Genomic DNA, 17,119 nt, shown 5'->3' with positions numbered 1-17,119 from the left:
CAGCATCCTGAGGGCAGCATGCTTCAGGGGGAAGGCACACTTGAGTGTGTATTAAGTATCATTTACTCATTTCACAAAGCAAACAGCAGAAACAAGAGGGGGAGAAGCATCCTTGTGTCACAAACTACGGAATATCTATGCCAGCACCCCTCTCACAGGACACACCCAGGTAGAGCCTATGCCCTTGCTTTCTCTGCTGTCTGGAGAGGTACATTTTACTCTTGACAAAGTAGTTAATGCAGAAGGAAAACACCAGGACAGAAGTCACAGAGCTACACAGCGTTTACGTAGAAAAAAATTTATTCCATCTGAAGACTTACACGCAATTAGTCATGAGGAGCATGGAGAGTAACAGGCTGCTGGTGGAACAGGACACCTTAGTGGAAGATGTGCAGGAACTAGTGGTCAAGGACTAACTCCTAAGAAAAGTTGTTCATCCACATTTAATTTGCTTTACAGATACCAGCTACCAACGCTGTTTTAGGTTACCAGGCATGTCGTCTGTGGTACATCAGTTGGAAAAAACATACACCTTTACAACTTGGCGGCCCCAAGTTTTAGAAACCATTTCACAGAAAGGAAAGAAATAGATGTGAAAACACAGCTCAAGAAACACACAATAGAGCAAAATACAGAGAAGGTGAACAATGCTCTGCAGGAATAACTAATGAATCCAAACCACTGTCACCCAGCAGATGGGAGAAAAGGGAAAGGAAGGAAGGAATGAAAAACCCAGAATTAGCAGTAGAGACCAAAAAACATAGAAAGAAATTTAATTTCAGTTCAAGTCAGAATCTGCAAGTCTGTTTTCTATCTGCAGAGGCAGAAAAATCTACAAGGTACAGATTAACTAAAGGAATCCCCAGACTTCTGAGTTGTACTGAAGAGGACAAGACCTTCCACACTCCCATTTCTGAACTGCCAGTGGATTAACACTTGTATCATCTCCACTGGCTCAAGCATATTCTGGCAGCTCTACTGATTTAGCTTTTGTTTAAATTAGGCAAAAGCCTGCAGCTGCAGCAAGCTAAAGACAGAAAAAAAAAAAAAAAAAAAAAAATCAACAAAACCAAGTTTGCTCTGTGTGAAGGCAGCTAAAATGGGACAGCCAGCCCTATATGCAAGAGGTTGCTGTAGGAAATCTGACCAAGGAGCTCCAGCACGGTACCAGGTGAGCTGGGCTAAGCCCTTTTCTTAGGGAGCACTCGCTGTCGGGGCTGAAAAGCCTGTTGATGGTATCTACAGAAGGATGGCTGAACACAAAGTCTACGTGTGTCTCGAAACCAGTGTTAAATCAGTATCGGGGCTGAGAGGGAAGAGAAGGAAAAAGACTAAAAACAGGGAAAGGTTGTCATCTAGGATCCTTGACCTTCTGGATCCACGCTTCCTTCAGGGTCTTCATCATTATATATGTTCTCTGCCTGCAAGACAGAGGTGGAGGAACTGAAGAAGCATTTACCACATTGAACAGGAGTCCATCTGCTAGAACACTGCAAAAAGCTGTGGCAGTTTTTCATCCGCAGATACGCACCACCCATCCCTGACCCCTCCAGGGGGATTTAACATTAAAGCAGCAACGAAAATGACCTTTTTCCATAACAGCCATGTCTCCAAAACATTTCATCAGCACCCTGTAAGTTATTGTAGCTTATGGAAATCTGCCTTCTTAAAGCAGAGACCACTGCAATAACTACTTCAATTAACAGACTATTGTGTATGTATTTAGTAGATCCTCTACTTTGCAGCAGCAACTTCCAAAAGAACTATACAGAAAGCTGCCAAGAACAAAGCCCCTGTGAATTTACAGATTAAAAAAAAATTAGAGGAGTATGGTCTTGTCAAAGGTTATTCAAACAATATAATATTGTTTTCCAAAACTTTCAACAGTTGGTGATTTAGCACCAGGCAGTTCAACACCATCTCTCATGTGCCACTTCTTGCACCTTCCCAAACAACTTACCATTTGCCAGACTTGCATGATATTATCTTCTGATACAGAACAAATTACCCAGGGTTCATTGGGATTCCAGGAGAAATCAGATATCTTTGCAGTATGACCACCATGAATAAACTAGTGTTGGGGAAACAAAAAGGGGAATGTTTTCAAATCTACATCGCAGAGATGAATAATAGGTCAAAACAATCAATGAGATTCAAGAGACTTGCCAACAGCTCTGGGGGACCATCCTCAGCATCTTCAGGGGATTGCTCTTCTCCAATTTTACTGTCAAAAAAGCAGGGAAAAATGAAAAGGTGGGGGTTGGTTTGGTTGGTTTTTGAAGTGTGATGCAATTCATCAATAATATTTTGTCAGGACAACGTGACTAATTTGGGATTTACCTCAAGTCCCAAACATTCAGCCTGCGGTCAGTGCCACTGGAGGCCAATATAGTTTCATTATGGGGAGACCACTGAACCTACAGACAAGGATGGATTTAGAAAGGAAGTTAGTTTTAAGCAGCTGTAATGTGACAGACATTCACAACAAACACCACTGTCTTTTGTATCACAAAGGCTCTATGAGAATTCAAATTAATGTTAACTTGAAATACCAATATACCCAATAACATCTAACACAGGACGTAGGTTTGTCAATATTCACACACTAATGAGGCATTTGATCACCAAAAAGGTACCACACGTAACCTTTCCTCTAACAAAGACCACGTGTTATGAAGTGCTAACAACTCTCACGGATATTAGCTGCTCCTCACCTTAATAAGGATTGCACAAATATAAACTATGGATTCCTTAAGTAGTAGGTACACTTTACACATGAAATCACTGTAATTAAGCTTCACTGCCCAAAAGCTCACATTTACTGCTTCTGCTGGAGATAAATCTTTCCCAAACATACCACTTAATAGGATCACAGGATTAGAAAAGAACACATAATTCTGCACACAACCTGACATTTCAAGATTCCATGTGTAATTTTATTTAGAGATAACTACAGTCTTAAGTAGTAATCCTTCTACCAAAAAAATCTCTACATATTTTTCTTCTGAGTAATGCACGAGTTGGAAATGGAAATATTGTATCTGCTAAGCACATGCCACCCATGATGTTAACATTCTATATTTACACCAGCAAAATTAGCTAATTGTTTGTTGTCACAGGATGTTCTGGTGATCCCCTTTAACGGGTACCGGCTAAAACCTTCCTACAGGACCAAGCTGGGAAGATGAAAACACTGCAGCCATTTCCTTGTGCCTCCCTGCTTCAATCTGCTGCCATGAATAATTTACACTTGCTCTGTACTGCTAGCATTTCACCCTTGTGTCGAGGTCAAAGCTCTCGACTGTTTCCTTGTTACGTTCTGTCCCTGGCTTTCTAGACACTCTTATCTGTACTGGAGCTCTACCCCACACAGAGCGTTATACAGCTCCACAATAAGCCAGAAAATTATAAGCAGATAAGAGAAATATATATTAAGTGCAAGTACATTTCATAAAAAAAAAAGAGAGGAAAAGAATGTTTTTCATTTTTTCCAGACAGCTAAGTAGAACTAAGTGTATGTGCATAAAGACATTCTGTTATACCTGAAATATTTCATCTTTATGTGATTCAAAGGAGTGCAACTTCAGCTTTAGGTTCCTCAAGTCCCATAGAGCAACAGTCTAGGAAAAAAAATAAAAACACTTTTTGTTGAAGTAACCAACGTATACATCCACACTTACACATGAGAAACTAAACAAGTATGTTCCAAGTTCAAGGTACACGTACCTTATCAGCTGATCCTGTAGCCAGGATAAACTCACTATAGGGATTGAAAGAGAGGCAGTTGACCTCAGCTGTGTGAGCATCCACTGAATGACTAGGTTTGGAGGTGTTGTTTGACCGAGTATCCCAACTGTAAGGGGAAAATATGGAATTGAAACACAGGTTTATATCCCATTGTACTGAAGGACTAGGGAGCAGATGAGAAAGCAAGAGGGACAGCAGCACTCAGCTTCTGAAGACATCACCCCACTTACATCATGAGCTTCTGATCATCAGCAACAGATCCAAAAAGAGATTCATGGAGCAGGTGCCAAGATACATCTTCCACTACTGCTGTATGCCCCGTGAAGATGGTCTTTGCATCCACCACTTTGCCTTCTTTCGGAACAGCACTAATATCCCACAAGCAAATGGTCTGTAAAAAAATTAGAATTTTTTAAAATTGCATCTTTAGACAGACACTCTCTTTACCTCCCCTACCTCATCCTCCTCAAAAAAAACATTTGGGACCTTTGCCAAGGGACACAAAGTGCAGATCGTACCCCAGCTATATTTAAAGCACTCACATGATCATCAGAAGCACTAAGCAAATGCCCACTCAGGTTTGGGTTCCATGACAGCCCATAACCTTCCTTCTGGTGTCCACGAAGACGCAGATCAGGGTTGCACTCTCCAGAAGGGTCTGTAAAGAGGCAGTGTAAGAAATCCAGTGCCTAGTATCATTTCCAGCACATCCTGGAATACCTGGCATTAAGTTTTACTGTGCTTTACCAAACTTTGCTTTGACATTTTCAACAGGATCCTTCTCTATCCTTTTGAGCATTTTCCCCCAACTAAGAATCACCTCATTAGAACAGAATGCACCAAGACAACACAGAGCAGTTTGTCTTCTTAGCTTAATAAAAGCACATTGCAGATTTTTCCTGCTAATTTTTTTTTGGCTGGATGGCCTAGCAGTGGCCCATTCTAAATTGGTGCTATAGGACCTGCTGAAGAGTCAAAGCAGCCCAGCAGCCACCTCCACGCTTTGGCATGAGTCACCTGGTCTTGCTGGATGGAGGAACAGCAGCTCATCTCAGTTACTGCTCAAAAAACTCTTCCTAAACACTCTGCTGGTGCAATATTTTTCTTTCTCTCATCTCCAACTGCACTTTGCAAGTGAGAAATGCACCTCTGATCCTCCCCGCAAGTGGCTGAACTAGTAAATGACTGTTGATATCCTTACAGGACATCAGGACAACAGCTCAGCTACCCAGCAAATCATACAGTTTCCAAAAAGCCACCTTCCACCACCCCAAGTACCAACACATACAGCAACCCGACAAAACATGCAGTAAAACAGCAAAAGGAAAAAAAGCAAACCTTTCTATTGATACATATGTCTAAGCTTCATATAAAATAACCTTTTACACTAAATATCCACTTTCCCCTCAAATCACAAATGATATCCAATCCACAAAACTTTTTAACCTCTTTTTCACTACATCAACCTTTTCTTAAGGAAGGGCTGGCTGATCTCTGAAGCACAGACATAAAGAAGCAGACACCTGGTTTAGAAGGGTGTTTGGTGTAATCAAAGACAAGGACGTCACTGGATGGAGTCTTCGTAGCGATGATACATGGGTTCTGTGGCATGTAACGTGCTCTGTTCACTTCTCCCTCGTGATTTATCTTGATTTCAATTTCAATTTTTCCACTAACTGACCCAAAACCTCCAAACTCTGGAAATAAGAATTTAGTAGTTGTAAATAATAAGCCCATTTCAGATCAAGAGACAAAGAGTCAATGACTGGTGGTACCAAGCACTTATTTTGAAAGAATAGTCACAAGAACACTGTAACTGAAAGAGCCCAGTTTTCACATGGTGTGTTGTTTGGAACACGTGTATTTGCAACATCAAAATATCAGGATTTTGGCTAAGTTAGACAATTTCTTCCTGAAAATTTTTTACTATTTCAAATTTAACAACACAAGCCCCAAATTTATCACATCTAAAACTCTTATCTGTAATGAAGATCTGTTGTACATTTGAAACAGACATGCTGTACCTGCACTTTCAAATATAACAAAATGCAGCACTGACAAATTTCTGGTAAAAACAAATTGCTGCGCTGCGTTTAAGACAAGGGACTGTCATATAACTTGCTAAAGCCACCTTATCTTCAGAGGTAAAGTCACAGTAACAGCATTTCACAAACTTTGTTTGTTTTGTTTTTAAATTGGAGTAGTATATTTCTGACAAAGACTAAAATAGAACAGAAACAAAATATTTATTAGACAACATTGTGTTCAGGAATAACTCTCAGAAGCCCAAAGATCAAAATACTAATTGCATAATCCAGGCTTCCAGCAAAAAGAAGAGCAAACATTGGATCATTAAGGACTTTCACCAGGTAGAAAGATTGATTCAACCAAGTAAAAATGAGAAATACCTAACTTGTAGCAATGCTGACAGCCAACTAAGATTACAGAAAGCACCAAATTCAAGTCTGATACACTGAACAAAACACAATAATCTTTTTATCCAAGAGGGGCTGGCACAACTATCAGGCAGCAGAATTCAGACAAGAGAAGAACATTTGAAAAGTTACACTCCTCTGAAATAAAATATTCTTTTATATGAGTGACTTTCTCACTGGAAGAGTTTATGCAATGCAAAAGTGACAATAAAAACACCAGTAAGCAGTACTCCATGAAATTCAGTGTCAATTCCTGATGAGAAACAGGGAGGGGTGAGGTTTCCCCTGACACAACTACTTTTGCAATAAGCCTGACACCTTCTTTTTTAATCATTATATTATTCAATAAATATAGTATTTGTCTATTAAGTAAAGGTACCACTTTGAAATAAAGTGATTAGAAGTAGTATCTGAACTTTGCTGCCCGAACTTTAAGGAAAGACAAATATTCTATTGAGAAGGGAAGGAAAAAAAGGTTAAAACTCCCCCTGGTCCACATCTTTGGTCCCTTACCTCCTTTCTCACTATCGTAGTGTGAAGCATCAAACTGTGCATCATCGTTAGGCAACTGCACACTAGCTATCACAAGGTGGTTTTGTTCATCTGAAGTGTGAGTCCCCAGGACTAACCGGTGAATACTGAAATCTTTGCCTTCGGGTCTGCAAGGGAAGAGAGTTACATGAGAAACAAAAGGGATTTACACAAATACTGAGCTGATCACAACATTCTTTGATGACAGCTTCTAACACTAATAATACCCCTTAAAGTTATCGTTGCTCTCCTGCTCCAACACCACACTCGCTTCCCCCAGAGGAAATCACTTATCGTAACTCAAGATCTCAACCTAAAATTGTTGCAGCACCACACTCTGACAGACCACCACTCCCTGGCCTTCCTTTAAGAGACCTTAGCAGCTCCTCCCAAGTACAACTCTGAGAGGCAGGAACATTCACTGCAAGCAGAATGTTGTTATGGAAGCTTAGGACAAAACGGTGGTTATATAGAAATTATATCTAGTTCTATTTTTGAGCAGTTTTTTGCTTATTAAAGTGGAAGGTGAAGCTGGAAGAAGAAAAACATGGAAATCAAAGGTGTGAAAATATCCTCTCAGTAACAGAAGACATTTTCCCAAATTAAAAATGTCTGGACTGATTATCTCTCTAGTGTTCATAGTCCTCAACTTGCTGTGGCCAAGGCAAGGGTACAAAAAGCGATCAAGACAGAAAGGAATCACATACTGCCTTACTTTAAAAAAGTCATCCTATATTTACTATTTATTCTGCTTCTAAAAAAAAAAAAAAGGCAAAAGGATCAGTTTACCTTGTTACATCAGGAAGCCACTGAGCAGTCAAGCTGGGCCACTCCAGAGCATGGGTCATTACCAAATCATATAAGAAGGGGGTATTCTTTTTCCATATTTTATACTCTTCATTGATCACACGTTCTTCCACTGCATCATCAAAGGCTGCTAAAGTTTTTTTTTTTTAAAAAATGCATACAATTAGCCTTTCTGAATATATTTACAACATACACAGAACACTGTGAGTGGGCAATTGATTAAAGAGCCGATTAAATCACACTCTGGTCTGCTGTTAGACTACTCTATTGGGGTGGCTACTAGACCATTAAAAATCCTCTGTTGCACATGCTAATCCTTGTTTCTGGATATAAGGCTCGGAATTAGTATTAACTATGTCAAATTTCACCATCTCAACAGGACCAGTGTAATGAAATTCTGAAACTTGGCACCACAGGATACTGTGGAGGCAAAACCCAGAATTATAAAGGTATTTAAACGCAGGAGGTGCAGCAACTGCTGTTAAATAGACCGGTCTAGGCGCAGCCTTGAACTACCAGTTCCCAAAATCCAGTTCCCCAAGGCTCCTTCTGCTGCCTTGTACTCTCACACACTTTCTCACCCCATCTGCTGCCACCCCCGCAGCGCACCCGCGGAACGGCCGCTGACACCTCGGTCTGCACCAGGTAGGCGGCTGCCCGCACCGGGCACCGCGCTCCTGCGGCCCTCCCCGCTCACACCAGCCCACCGGCCTCTGGGCGGAAAATACAAACTCCCTCCTTGAGGCTCGGGTATAAACGGACTAAAAGGCGACGGGGGGGGCGGGAGGAGGAACCCGGCCCCGGGACCCGCTGCCGCCTCGACGCGTCGGGCCACAGGCCTCCCCCGGGGGCCAGGGGAGGCAGCGGCCGCGTGGCGCGGCGGGCCATGCCCGCGGGAGCGGCGGGCAGCGCGGCCCGGGGGAGGCCGGTGGGTCCCGCTCCGCTCAGACCGGAGGCCGCTGCCGGAGGGGTGTGGGGGGGTACCCCGCGCCTCACGGAGCCCTGAGGGGAGTAGGCCGCGCCGCGGGGCCTGCGCCGCGAGCCCTACCTTCCTTGTCCGCCATGGCGGGGCGGGGGGAGCGGGGCGGCGGCGGGGCGCAAGGCGGGGCGGGCTGCGCTGGGCCGGGCCGGGTGAGGCGGGCGGGCGGCTCCTCCGCTCGCTGCTCGGACCCCTCCGGCCGCGGCTCTATTGTTTCCTGCCCCCGCTGCGTGCCGCTCCGGCGCCGCGCACCCCTTCGCGCGCCAACGCCGGCCAATCGCCGCCCGCCGCCGGGTCGCGGCCGCCAATCGGCGAGAGGCAAGGGGCAGGGACACGGGGCAGGCGAGCGCGCGCGGCGGTCACGTGGGAGGGCGGCCGGGAAGACGGCGGGGGGGGCGCCGCTGAAGCTCCCCTGGGAGCCGCCATTTTCCGGAGGGGAAGGGGAGGGCGCCGCGCCCCTCGCTCAGCTCTTAAAGGGGCAGCGCCCCGCGCTGAGCGGCGGCGGCTCTCGGGTGAGGCTCCGGTTTGGGAGTGGGAAGGCCCGTGGCTACGGCCTACTCCGGTCACCACAGCCGTGGGCAGACCGGGTTGCGACAGGACTAGACCGGGCTGGTCCGTGTGTGGGGCTGAGGCCCGGCCCTCACGGCCCTCCCTCCTCACAGGGCTGCCCAGAAACCTCCGCAGTCTCCTCAGTTTGCGCTTGGATTATTAATTGTCTATGATCACTAATAACGTCCCTTTTTCCCTAATTCAGTGCAGCGGTGAGCCCTGCTTGCTGTGTAGCTGGTTGCGATCGGCCTGCTGTGGGTAACCTGGCATGATCAGCCGTGGATCCGACCGTCTGCAATCAAGGCTTAACAGGTTTAAAATCAAAATGTGTGTTCATCTGGGTTTATTCCCTCAGAGGAGCACTGGCTTCTCAATTTCAGACTTTGCACCCTCCCTAGATGCTTGACTGAAAATAGAAACTGGCAATCCCGTGTAGTCTGTTTCTAAGCCTTGGAGTAAGAACCGTTCCTATTTAAAAGTGGTCTTGATGATGTTACAAGCTATCTATAAATCTGTCATTTGCATTATTTACAGAAGCGTTGGGCTGAGCTGTGGATAAATCTTTTAATGCACAAAAATATTAAGAAAGAGAACAGTTATTATATCTGGAAATCTGGGGAGTTCTAGTCTGAGGAAAATTAATTAGCCTTAAGTTAATCAGGTTCTCCAGTTTGTGCCTGTTAGATTTACAAATGAAAGCCTGTATGAAACTGAGCAACTAAGATCTAGTCTGAGAATTAGCCTTTTAAATAGGGATTTGATGCAGTTCTTGCTTTAAAAAAATAATTTAAAAAAGACACTGCAAGAAAAACATAGGAAAACCCCTGCACTCGTGTGACAGGTCGTCCTAGCCATGCATGTGCTTCTGGGATTGAAGCCTTAAATGCAGTCCCTGGTCTAAGAGAAAATGAGACTTTTTTTACTTAAAGAAAAATCATATGTGAGGCTACAGATCTTGCCTCCTGTCACGTCTGGGGGTTTGGAGGCGATGCAAATTTCAGCTTGCTGTTTAATGTACTGGTGGGCTCAGTATTTTTCATTATTATGGTATTTTATTATTTGAGGATGAATAAAATGCTTGTTGTTGTACAAAACAAGGAGGAAGAAACAGGGTTCTGCCCAGCAAAGGCCAAGGTCCACGCTTGTAAAGACTGTAATCCCTTGGCTTCACTGGCTGAACATAGCGTGTATCAGTTAACGTGGGGCAGGGTTGAACTCTGAACTTCCTCCATCTCCCAGTGCGTTTTGATAGCAAAAAACTTAAATAACATGCATTTAATATCTTGCTTTAAATACCTGAGCCTGTCTGCAACTGTTACCGAACTGCTATGGAGTGAAACACCGAACTGAAAGGCAGTTCTCCCTTTTCTCCCGCAGCATCAGAGGGGAAGCCTGGCAGGGCTGAAGCACTCGCGGAGGTGGCCATGTTTCCTACCACCAGGAAGTGAGTGAGCGTTGCTCAAGGCCAGCAGCTATGGCAGCCGATGAGAGGGACTACAACCTGACGGAGGAGCAGAAGGCTATCAAAGCCAAATACCCACCGCTCAATAAGAAATATGAATGTGAGTATTTTTAACGCTATCCTGACTCAGCGTATGTGTGACAGCGCAATCGTGAGGAGGAGGGAGGGAGGGGAAGGAAGATAGCAGGATATGTTCTTAGGCACATGTGGAGTTTCTTAATATGCCAGTATCGTGGGTGTTTAGACTGTGGGATGCATCTGCAGTTGAATTAATAGAGATGAGATATCTACAGCGTTCTTTATCACAGATAAATGTCTTTGTTGTTATGGGTGCTGAAGAAATTGTGATAGAAATAAATTACTTAAGTCACACCTTGAAAACTTTCCCCTTCTCAGCTATTTCCTAGCAAGGCAGTACATTATTCTACCTCTCTTATATAGGAATTGATATTCAAGAGTGTGTTGGTCTTCTGTGTGGTGTTTTTTCTCCTACATGCCCTACTAAGAGATGGTTATCTCTCCCTTTCCCCACCCCTGGTGTGTCTTCTAAGAACATGTCAAGCAAGTGGGTGGCAGCCCAAGGGCTTGCTTAAGGCACTCACAGGAGACCATTCAGTGTCTGACTGTTTTCTATTTCAGCAGTGTCTGTCTGGAGGGACAGTGTCTATTACTCTGTTAGAATATATATTTTTAGGATGTGTTCAGGTCCTTATTTGATAGCAGTGCAGAAATACAGTGACATATTACAATAGTCACGCATTTTCCATAACTGGAAAAGGTTTTATTCTCCTTTTACATCCACTGGAATTTGTTTGCTTTAGAGACTGTTGTTGAGAATCCATTAATAGCGTGTGAATGATCTAAGTGATCGTGGTGTGGAGTTTATTTTACATCCCAAGTTAGGTCTGTTTCTGCCAACCTGGTATAATTTTGCATTTCTCTCATTCCTCTAAATGTCTATAGGTTATGTTCATGTAAAACTTGATACATGCTTGGGATGTTAGTCCTACCTTATTAGTGAAGATTGTTTTCTGTATTATGTTATATACTTTTTAAAAAATTCTCCTTTTTGCATAATGGGTGTTTTTGGGTGTGGACAGGTATGTTTCTTCACTGGGCTGGAAATATTTGCAAATCTTGTCCTCTGCATGAATAATTTTCAGTCCTGCAGACTTCAGCAAAAACTCTTTACTCCTGGTTGAAGTTTCTTTTTATTGCAGTTGACTTGTAGCAGCCTGTTACGTTACAGCAGCCATACCTTGCACACAGTGCTGTACACGTAGGGCACTGACATAATTATATTAGACACTGTTTTTCTGCTTGGCAGAAATAATCCAAGATTTCACCTGTGCTTTTTCTAATACACTGGAAAATAGGTTATCACTGTTTCACATCTGAAAATGAATGCAAAAAGTTCTTTTTATAACAACAATATCTGATTTTCTTTTTTTTAATCCTGATTTTTAAAATATATTTGGTGATGTCATGCCTTTTCTTTTTCCTTCCCCCTCAGATTTGGATCACACAGCAGATGTGCAGTAAGTATGGGCAGCTGGGATTTCTCAGCATGACAAATTGATTATACAGTGCTATAACTCTGGAATACCTGTCGAAGACTGGTTGTAGATGTACACCCTATGGAACTATGAAATGTCACACACCGCCACACACACAAAGTCAGAAATAAAACTGACTTTGATGGTCAGTTTTGTTTCTGCTCTTGGGAGAGCACAGAATCATGTTTGGTTTCTTTTCTAATGTAATCTTCCTATGGTGCTGCTGATTAAGCCTCTGTTATTTGGAAATGCCTTTGGAAATGCCTTTTGAAGTCTCCTTTTAATCTCTTCCTTTTAAACCAAATTTCTTCTGAGTAGCTCACTTTTATAGATACCAATTAGCCATATTAAGGAAAGAACCTTCTCGTTGTCTGGTAAAACATTTATTTTCCATATTCTCCCAAGAAACTCTTCTCACAAACTGCAAGAAGGAAAACCTCTCGTAATCTGCCCCATGCATAGGTATAGAAAAGCAAGTTTTTTTGTTCATTCACTTCCTCTGCGTTAATTCTTGTGTTCTGATTTCTCACCTGCATAATGCGTTGGGATTTTTTTTCTTTTGGTAAATTATCCCATGTCTTTTTAGGCTGCATGCCTGGGGAGACACTTTGGAAGAAGCATTTGAGCAGTGTGTTATGGCAATGTTTGGCTACATGACTGATACAGAGACCGTGGAACCCGTGGATACCGTAGAGGTAGAGGCAGAAGGTAAGGCTGTGGTGACTTTTTATACTGGAACTGTATGAACCCTGAGGGAGAAGGGTACCAAAATTTTTAACCTTTACATGTAGTGTTGTTGCTGTTAATTAAAATCTAATTAAGCATCACTAATCTGAATCTTCTAGTTGCGCAGAAGCTGTGCATTTGATGTACTCTTAAAAATGTTTGTGTGTTCTCGCTGAGACAATCAACTGACTAACTTCTCTGCTTCAACCATGCAGGACATGACATGCTGTCTCTTCTCTTCCACCTCTTGGATGAGTGGCTGTATAAATTCAGTGCTAATGAGTTCTTTATACCCAGAGTAAGTGTTCTGGCTTGTTCTTTTTCCATTTGTAGGTCGAGGCTATTCTCTGATAGTACCAGCTCTGAATGCAGTGTTACTTTAGGAAAAAAAGGGACACAACAGATCACTTAAGCAAAACGTGGCGAACTGAAAATACCAGGGCAGAAAGACTTGAGAAACAAATCACTAAGCTTTGTTACCCAAACACCAATTATTAGTTGCTGTTATACGGTAGGGACAGCTCTGGTGCCTGCTGTTCCAAATAGCAGTGTATCTCCCTGAGGCCACTCAGATTCTCTAGTTTTAGATTCCATTTAAACAGTAAATGGGATTTACTGAGAATTTCTGCCTGAAGATAGAAGATGTTACTGACATTATTTCTTCTCTCGATTTCTCTGCAGGAGGTGAAAGTGCTTTACATTGACCGAATGCAATTCAAAATAAGATCAATTGGGTGAGCTTAAACGATTCAATTAATATCTTTACTGAAAACACACATATTGCCTTCAGCATCACCACTCTGAAATACCATGATGTGCTGGAGTTCACTGATGCTTTCTAAAAAGTGGATTGTGGCCTTCTTTTTTTCTTCCTCTGAGGCTTGAAATGAAAATATCGCTGTCCTATGCTCATTAATGAAACTAATTATAACATTTGATAAATACTACCAAAATTCCAACCACCTCTCTTCTTTTTGCCTTTAAAGGTGGGGAGAAGAGTTCTCTTTATCCAAACACCCTCAGGTATGCAGTGGTTCATCTGTACATCTTTTACATTTTAGGGGAAGGATGGGGAGGGGTGATGTCTTTTAAATCAGACCTCTAAGTTCTCAAGAGATCAAAGTATAAACACCTCTGAATGGTATCACAGGCACTAACCTTAAGATCTCACTTTCTGTTTTTTGTGAATAACACTGTTTTATTGCTGAAAATACAGTAAAACAATCTATATTCAGAATGTGTACATGGGTTTGGTTTTCACGCTCTTACCACAGCTTTTTGCTTAGTCAGTTATTGCCTTTTCCTCCTAAAGAATTACTGGAAAAAATCCTTATCTCCCCACCAGCTCTTTAGCTGTGTCAGTATTAGCATAGTAAATGTTGATGTTCTGTCAGAGGTAAGAGAATTTGTAGTATTCAAGAGGCAATAAAATAAGGGAAGGGTTACTCATTCACTATTTGGCATGGCCAGGTCCTTGCTATTAGTATGCCAACTTTCTTGTTCATCGGAACAAATAAGAGTTACAGCTTTTTGGGGAGAAAAACTGTTAAAACTGGGTAGCATTTGTAGGTGATAAGTACTGTGTATTATCACAAACTGCTACAAGGGATGTCATTTAGAAAAATCCATGCTTTTGTGTCTTTTCTCTCTAGGGCACAGAGGTGAAAGCCATAACTTACTCGGCAATGCAGATCTGTGAAGATGAAAAGCCAGAAGTCTTTGTCATCATTGATATTTAAAGCAAGAAAAGTGTGGTTGAGTGGATACTTGTCATTGGCTGGCAAAAGTCCCTTGAAAGCTGTAATCCCTGTGGAAGTAACTAAGGAATTGGCCAATTCAAGTCATAAATTGAAGGGAGTAATTGCAGGGAATGTCAGCCTGTGTTTTGACTTGATGCTGAGACAGAGAAATACCTGCACGCCAGGAAAAAAAGAACTAGTTGGGTTTTGGGGGGTGTTGCAAAGAAGAGAGAGAGTTGTAAGGGTTGAAAGTCTCTCAGGAATGCTAGTAGTCAGCTTTTAAGGCTGGTGATACGTGTATTAAGTGCTATATGAACTAAATGGAGAAATTAGTAGAGCTACTAGCTAAAATACTACCTTTTTGTAGGGTGGCAGGAGATAATGTTCATCTACATTATTTCATTTGCAGATTTAAGTGTTCTAATTCAGAGGTGACATCCCTCCTCCTCCATATTCTATAAAAGGTCCAAAATATCTGCAGTGGGTCAGATTTAATGTAGAAAAATGTCTGACAGTTCAAAGGACACCTAAGAAAGTATACCAATTAACAGAACAAACCACCACACCTTCTCGACTACTTTTTAAAAAAAAAAGTCATGCCAGCAGGTGGTGCTGAATTGCTGTAAATAAATTTCCACATGAAATCCTAAAGCATGTGACCGTGTAGATTGAATCTAAAAAGTAGGCAGCTTGCTGTAGAAAGGGATGCACCAGACTCTGCAGCTTCACTCCCGACTATGTCTTGCAAAAGCTGATTCTCTTTTTAAAAGCTGACGATTTGAATCAGCTTCCATTTCTTCCTTTAGGAAGGACAACACAGACAATCATTTAACGTCAAAGGATTATGGGCTTCAGTTCGCTGAATCAAAATTAATCACAAATAATCAAGAGTGTGTTTTGTTTTAAATTGTGGAACAGCAAATGTTTGTTACCTGCCATTGTTATTTAAATGTGAGGGGCACAGTGAGTGAGTGTAGGTCAGTGCTGGCCTGACCTGCTTTTTTTGGTGTGAATGCTGCAAGTGCCTCACTTCTGGAGGTAGTGTCTCATGTTTATTTTGTTGTAAAGTCATCTTAAATAGATCTGGTTTTATTTCCGTATTGTGAAGACTGGGGGATAAAATCCCTTTTTATTTTTTGAGAAATAAAACTTGGGACTGACAAGATTTTTTTGTGTGTGAATAATTTTGCCCAGTGGATTTTTAACACTAATGAATTACATTTGTGCTTTGTTCTCCGCTAAGGTGAGAGGCTTTTATAAGAAAGAATGACGATACGCCTATTTGATGGTACAAAGACAAGTATGATTTTTACACACTGGGTTTTCTTCCCCCCTCAGGAGGAGCCCCAGGGCTCCAGCTCATGCCTGCTACAGCAACAGGCCGGACAGAGCAGCGCTGTGGAGGAAGAGCAGGGCCCGAGCCCGCCCGGTGTTGCTGCTCACAGTAAACGGCCCCAGGGTTTGCCTCACCCCGCCCTGAGGTGAGTGTCATGGCGGGCTCGCAATGCCGCCGCCACGGGCCCTTGCCCTCGCGCAGCGCAGCTCCCGCCCCTCAGCAGCGGCTTTGACACCTCATTGGCCCGGTTGGGTCAGGTGACTGGGATTAGCCAATCAGGCGTCGAGCTGAGGCGGCTTTGTTCTCCCCAGAGCCTGAGGGGGCGGCTGGGGCTGGGGGGTCCTTCCCTTTTGCCCGCCCTCTAAAATAGGAAAAAGATAAATTTATGTAGTTAAAATTTAACTTTGTAGAAGTGCTGAGATGCCCTGTGTGTACCAGCAGTCACAGGCTGTAGTAACACAGTAAACTGCTCTGCTTTTAGAAATGGTGACAGGAACTTGCTAGAAAAACTTGGAATTAACTAAGTAAGTGTTAGTCATCTGTTTTTTTTCAATATTTATTAAGTACTTATAAAACAGGCATTAAATTCGCCTTGTTCAATTTCCAGAGCTGTGGAAGTGAGGGGTTTCAGCTAGCAGCCTGTTTTCTAGAAGTTGGGTTACAGGACCCCCATTGCTGGCCATAGTCTCTCACCGCGATGGGCCTCACTGAGACAATTAACTACCTGAAAGTCGTTAATTAAAAACCATGCTTAAATTGCAAACCCTTCTTTTCTTGCTGTTAGTTGAGCAAGTTCTGTGGTGTGTTCGTGTACATCTGTCTAGGATCAGCTAGATGTGGTAGTGGCTGTTCTAAGAGCCAGATTCAAAGGAGATGGGACTCACAGGGCGCACTAGAATTGCGGAGGCATTTGCCAAAGGATACTTAGTATTAATGCAAGAAGTTTAGATGAGTTTAAGGGTAGAGTGAAGTGCTTGGAAAAGACGTGCATTGGTGGTTACTAAATGTACAAATCCCAAGTTAATAAAATCCCCTAAACTGAAAATGGCTGGAGTTTGGGAGAGCATTAGGGAATTATTGTACAGGCTTGCCCTGTTCTCACTTTTCCCTAGGAACCATTGGAGACAGGGAGACCCTTGATGTGAATCAATATGGCTGTTCTCAAATTCTCTACAGGGAATTTGTGCTTGCCTGGCAGTAACCTTAGGCTACAGATTCTCCTAACAGGAAAGGAAACATAGCATAAAATGAG

General features: G+C 42.8%; 2 protein-coding genes across 4 annotated transcripts; one reads left to right on the top strand and one right to left on the bottom strand.

Annotated features, from left to right (window-relative positions):
- Positions 1-282: 282 nt before the first annotated feature.
- Positions 283-8,778, bottom strand: RBBP4 (RB binding protein 4, chromatin remodeling factor). Its single transcript, XM_068417694.1, has 12 exons — positions 8,569-8,778; positions 7,503-7,650; positions 6,696-6,841; positions 5,271-5,444; positions 4,290-4,405; positions 3,978-4,138; positions 3,727-3,853; positions 3,543-3,620; positions 2,341-2,417; positions 2,167-2,224; positions 1,961-2,071; positions 283-1,421 (listed from the first exon to the last, which is right to left on the bottom strand). Exons 1-12 carry the CDS (start codon positions 8,582-8,584, stop codon positions 1,356-1,358), a joined length of 1,278 nt encoding a protein of 425 aa, XP_068273795.1. The 5' UTR covers positions 8,585-8,778; the 3' UTR covers positions 283-1,355.
- A 103-nt stretch (positions 8,779-8,881) lies between these two features.
- On the top strand, positions 8,882-15,696 carry ZBTB8OS (zinc finger and BTB domain containing 8 opposite strand). Of its 3 annotated transcripts, none has more exons than XM_068417709.1 (9): positions 8,882-9,011; positions 9,259-9,360; positions 10,426-10,610; positions 12,024-12,048; positions 12,653-12,774; positions 13,008-13,090; positions 13,474-13,526; positions 13,779-13,815; positions 14,445-15,696. In XM_068417709.1, the coding sequence occupies exons 3-9, from the start codon at positions 10,523-10,525 to the stop codon at positions 14,529-14,531; spliced, it is 495 nt and encodes a 164-aa protein (XP_068273810.1). In that variant the 5' UTR covers positions 8,882-9,011; positions 9,259-9,360; positions 10,426-10,522; the 3' UTR covers positions 14,532-15,696. The 3 variants fall into 3 exon arrangements, with proteins under 3 accessions (XP_068273810.1, XP_068273808.1, XP_068273809.1); XM_068417707.1 differs by having other exon boundaries at positions 9,254-9,360; XM_068417708.1 differs by having other exon boundaries at positions 9,254-9,375.
- The last annotated feature ends 1,423 nt before the right edge of the window (positions 15,697-17,119 follow it).

This window comes from Nyctibius grandis, chromosome 24 (assembly GCF_013368605.1).
Source record: "Nyctibius grandis isolate bNycGra1 chromosome 24, bNycGra1.pri, whole genome shotgun sequence".
NCBI classification, from domain to species: Eukaryota; Metazoa; Chordata; class Aves; order Nyctibiiformes; family Nyctibiidae; genus Nyctibius; species Nyctibius grandis.
Note: the sequence above shows the minus strand (reverse complement) of the source record. Positions and strands in the feature narration are given on the sequence as shown.

Excerpts from the sequence above, each read along its gene's own strand:
- RBBP4 (XM_068417694.1), bottom strand. Across the intron at positions 4,406-5,270 it reads CAAACACCCTTCTAAACCAG|ACCCTTCTGGAGAGTGCAAC; the intron begins GTGTCTGCTTCT and ends GCCTCTTTACAG. Across the intron at positions 2,072-2,166 it reads ATGGTCCCCCAGAGCTGTTG|TTTATTCATGGTGGTCATAC; the intron begins GCAAGTCTCTTG and ends CCCCAACACTAG.
- ZBTB8OS (XM_068417709.1), top strand. The coding sequence starts at position 10,523 with ATGGCAGCCGATGAGAGGGACTACAACCTGACGGAGGAGCAGAAGGCT. Across the intron at positions 10,611-12,023 it reads GCTCAATAAGAAATATGAAT|ATTTGGATCACACAGCAGAT; the intron begins GTGAGTATTTTT and ends CTTCCCCCTCAG. Across the intron at positions 13,527-13,778 it reads TTCAAAATAAGATCAATTGG|GTGGGGAGAAGAGTTCTCTT; the intron begins GTGAGCTTAAAC and ends TTGCCTTTAAAG.